Genomic DNA, 2,582 nt, shown 5'->3' with positions numbered 1-2,582 from the left:
AGCTGGGCATTGTGGTGCATGCCTGTAGTCCCAGCTACTTGGGAGGCTGTGGCAGAAGAATCACTTGAATCCGGGAGGTGAAGACTGCAGTGAGCAGAGACTGCACCACTGCACTCCAGCCTGGGCAACAGAGCAAGACTCCGTCTCAAAAAAAAAGGGCTGAGGAGGCAACTGAGTGCTAGACAGGCAAGGGTCCTGACCTTTGTGAACTTTTAGTCCTGGAATGACAGGCAGGTAACTAAGCAAACACAGCAGAAAGCATTAAATGCAATGATCATGGTAATATGAGCCACTGAAGGGAAGGGCCCCTTATAAGGGAGGGGCACTGAATCCATTCTGGATGGTCAGGAAAGTGTTCCTGGAGGAAGCAAAGTGCTAAAGGATGAATAGGAGTTAACCAGGATAGAAAGAATGGAAGTCTATTCCAAGCAAAAGATACATCAGGTGCAAAAGCCTGTGTGCAGAAGTGCATAAAGCATATGAGGAACTGAGATTTGCTTTGCTTTGCTGAAGAGCGGAGGATGAGTTGGGGCACGGTAAGAGATGAGGCGAAGTGGCTGGCAGGACCCAGCTCATCAGCTGGGAAGCCACATGAAGGACCACGGTGAGCCATGGACAGGTATAGCCTCATGTTCAGCTATGTTCTATCTTTCTATTCCTCCTGCCCCTCAGAGCCCAAGGCTAATCCAAGCCTCCTTTTGGCCCATTCAGCAATGCCCAGTCACTTTTTTGGACCTCTTGGACAGAGCCTAAAAGGGACCCTGACTGACATGCACAGCCAACACCAAGAGGCTTAGCTTCTGTGGCCTCACTTTGCATCGCTGCTCCTTGGCGGGCCTACCTCTGCTAAGACATGTCCTGGGCCCAAGACTCAGATGTGCTTCAGAGGTGATCCTAGCCTTGAGGAGCTTCCAGTCTAATGGGGAATACAGGCAGGAAAATTAGTATAACCTGGGGTGAAAAGTACTTTGATAAAGGGCTCCTGAGCAGTGTGACTTCTGCTTCTGCTCTGGGTATAGTGCCTTTTTGCAGCTGGGTCTCTTTTGCCCACCTTGTCCTTCCCTGGCCAGGGTTCAGCATCAACTAGCACAGCACCCACATCCTGGCAGCAGACGGATGATTCTGAAGCACACCTTGGCATGGGTCCCTCCACTGCTCAAAATCCTCTATCCCCCACTGGGTCTAAGTCAAAGTCCAAGCTCTTTTGCCTGGCATATCTGCAGGCCTGGTATGGATTGGGTGGAAATAAGTGTCCGCTGAAAGAGTATGTGACCTAATGACCTAGTGGATGAGTGAGCAGGTAAGAGAGGAGTGAAGCATGAGCAAGTCAGGCAATGAGTGAATAAACAGCAAAGAGAAAGTCAATGAGTCCATGAATTACCACTGGTCCCCCTGCCATCTTTTTTTTTTTTTGAGACAGAGTTTCTCTCTTGTTGCCCAGGCTGGGAGTGCAGTGGCACGATCTCAGCTCACTGCAACCTCTGCCTCCCAGGTTCAAGTGATTCTCCTGTCTCAGCCTCCTGAGTAGCTGGGATTACAGGCATGAGCCACCGTCGATCCCCACTTCCTTTTTTTTTTTGTTTTTTTTTTTGACCCCCACTTCTATCTTCAGTACACTGCAAGTTACCCAAGAACAAGGAACACTGGGTGTCACGCCCCACCATACCCCACCCTGGACACTTGGTCTAATATACCAGACACGCTCAGTAACTATTTGCTAACTGAATGAGTTAATCAGCAGGTGGACAAGTGACTCCAGATGCTGACTAGAAGGGCTGGGATTGGGTCGAGCAGGGTAGGGTGACTCACGGGTGCTGCAGCACGTTGGAGCACAGTGCTGGGTCCACCTTCTGCCAACAGCCCAGATGGGCGGCGGCCTTGTGCAGCAGGTCACAGTAGCTGGCAGGCAGCAGGTGCTGCATGAGGATCACGGAGGTACTGATGGACACCAGCAGGAAGAGTTCACAGGACCAGCGTTTGTCATAGTAATGTGTGTTCTGAGGGTAGCAGAAGGTGGGTGAGGCCTGGGAGGCCCATAAATGTCCTCATTCTCTGTCGTTCCCTGATTCTACATGACTCAAAGGTTAGGACAGTCCTGGGGAGACCTCAGAATGGCCCAAAAGCAAGAGTCAAACACCCAACAAAGAAGGCGTAGGCCCTGTGCCCACTAGTTGGTTTTCTACAGAGAAATCTGCTCCTATTGCCCACTACTCTGAGCCAGAGAACAGGATCTAGGGTCCAACAGACCTGAATTCAAATCTTGGTTCCTTTGCTTATTAACTATGTGACACTGGACAAGTCATTTACCTTCTCTGTGCTTTAGTTTCCTCATCTGTCAAATGAGGATAAGAGCAACCACCAGGCTGGACACAGTGGCTCACGCCTGTAATCCCAGCATTTGGGAGGCTGAGGTGGGTGGATCACTTGAGGTCAAGAGTTCGAGACCAGCCTGGCCAATATGGTGAAACCCCATCTCTATTAAAAATACAAAAATTAAGGCCGGGCGCGGTGGCTCAAGCCTGTAATCCCAGCACTTTGGGAGGCCGAGGCGGGTGGATCACAAGGTCAAGAGATCGAGACCA

General features: G+C 50.7%; 1 protein-coding gene across 1 annotated transcript in view; it reads right to left on the bottom strand.

The window, feature by feature from the left end:
• TMEM39B (transmembrane protein 39B) overlaps positions 1 to 2,582 on the bottom strand; it is a 38,763-nt gene that overhangs the window by 3,683 nt on the left and 32,498 nt on the right. The window contains exon 9 of the mRNA XM_037738209.1: positions 1,810 to 1,997. Within this exon, the coding sequence (XP_037594137.1) occupies positions 1,810 to 1,997 (188 nt within the window). The remainder of the gene's footprint in view (positions 1 to 1,809; positions 1,998 to 2,582) is intronic.

Source organism: Cebus imitator, unplaced genomic scaffold (genome assembly GCF_001604975.1).
Source record: "Cebus imitator isolate Cc_AM_T3 unplaced genomic scaffold, Cebus_imitator-1.0 Scaffold51, whole genome shotgun sequence".
In the NCBI taxonomy this organism is placed as follows: domain Eukaryota; kingdom Metazoa; phylum Chordata; class Mammalia; order Primates; family Cebidae; genus Cebus; species Cebus imitator.
This window is presented reverse-complemented; position numbering and strand designations above follow the sequence as displayed.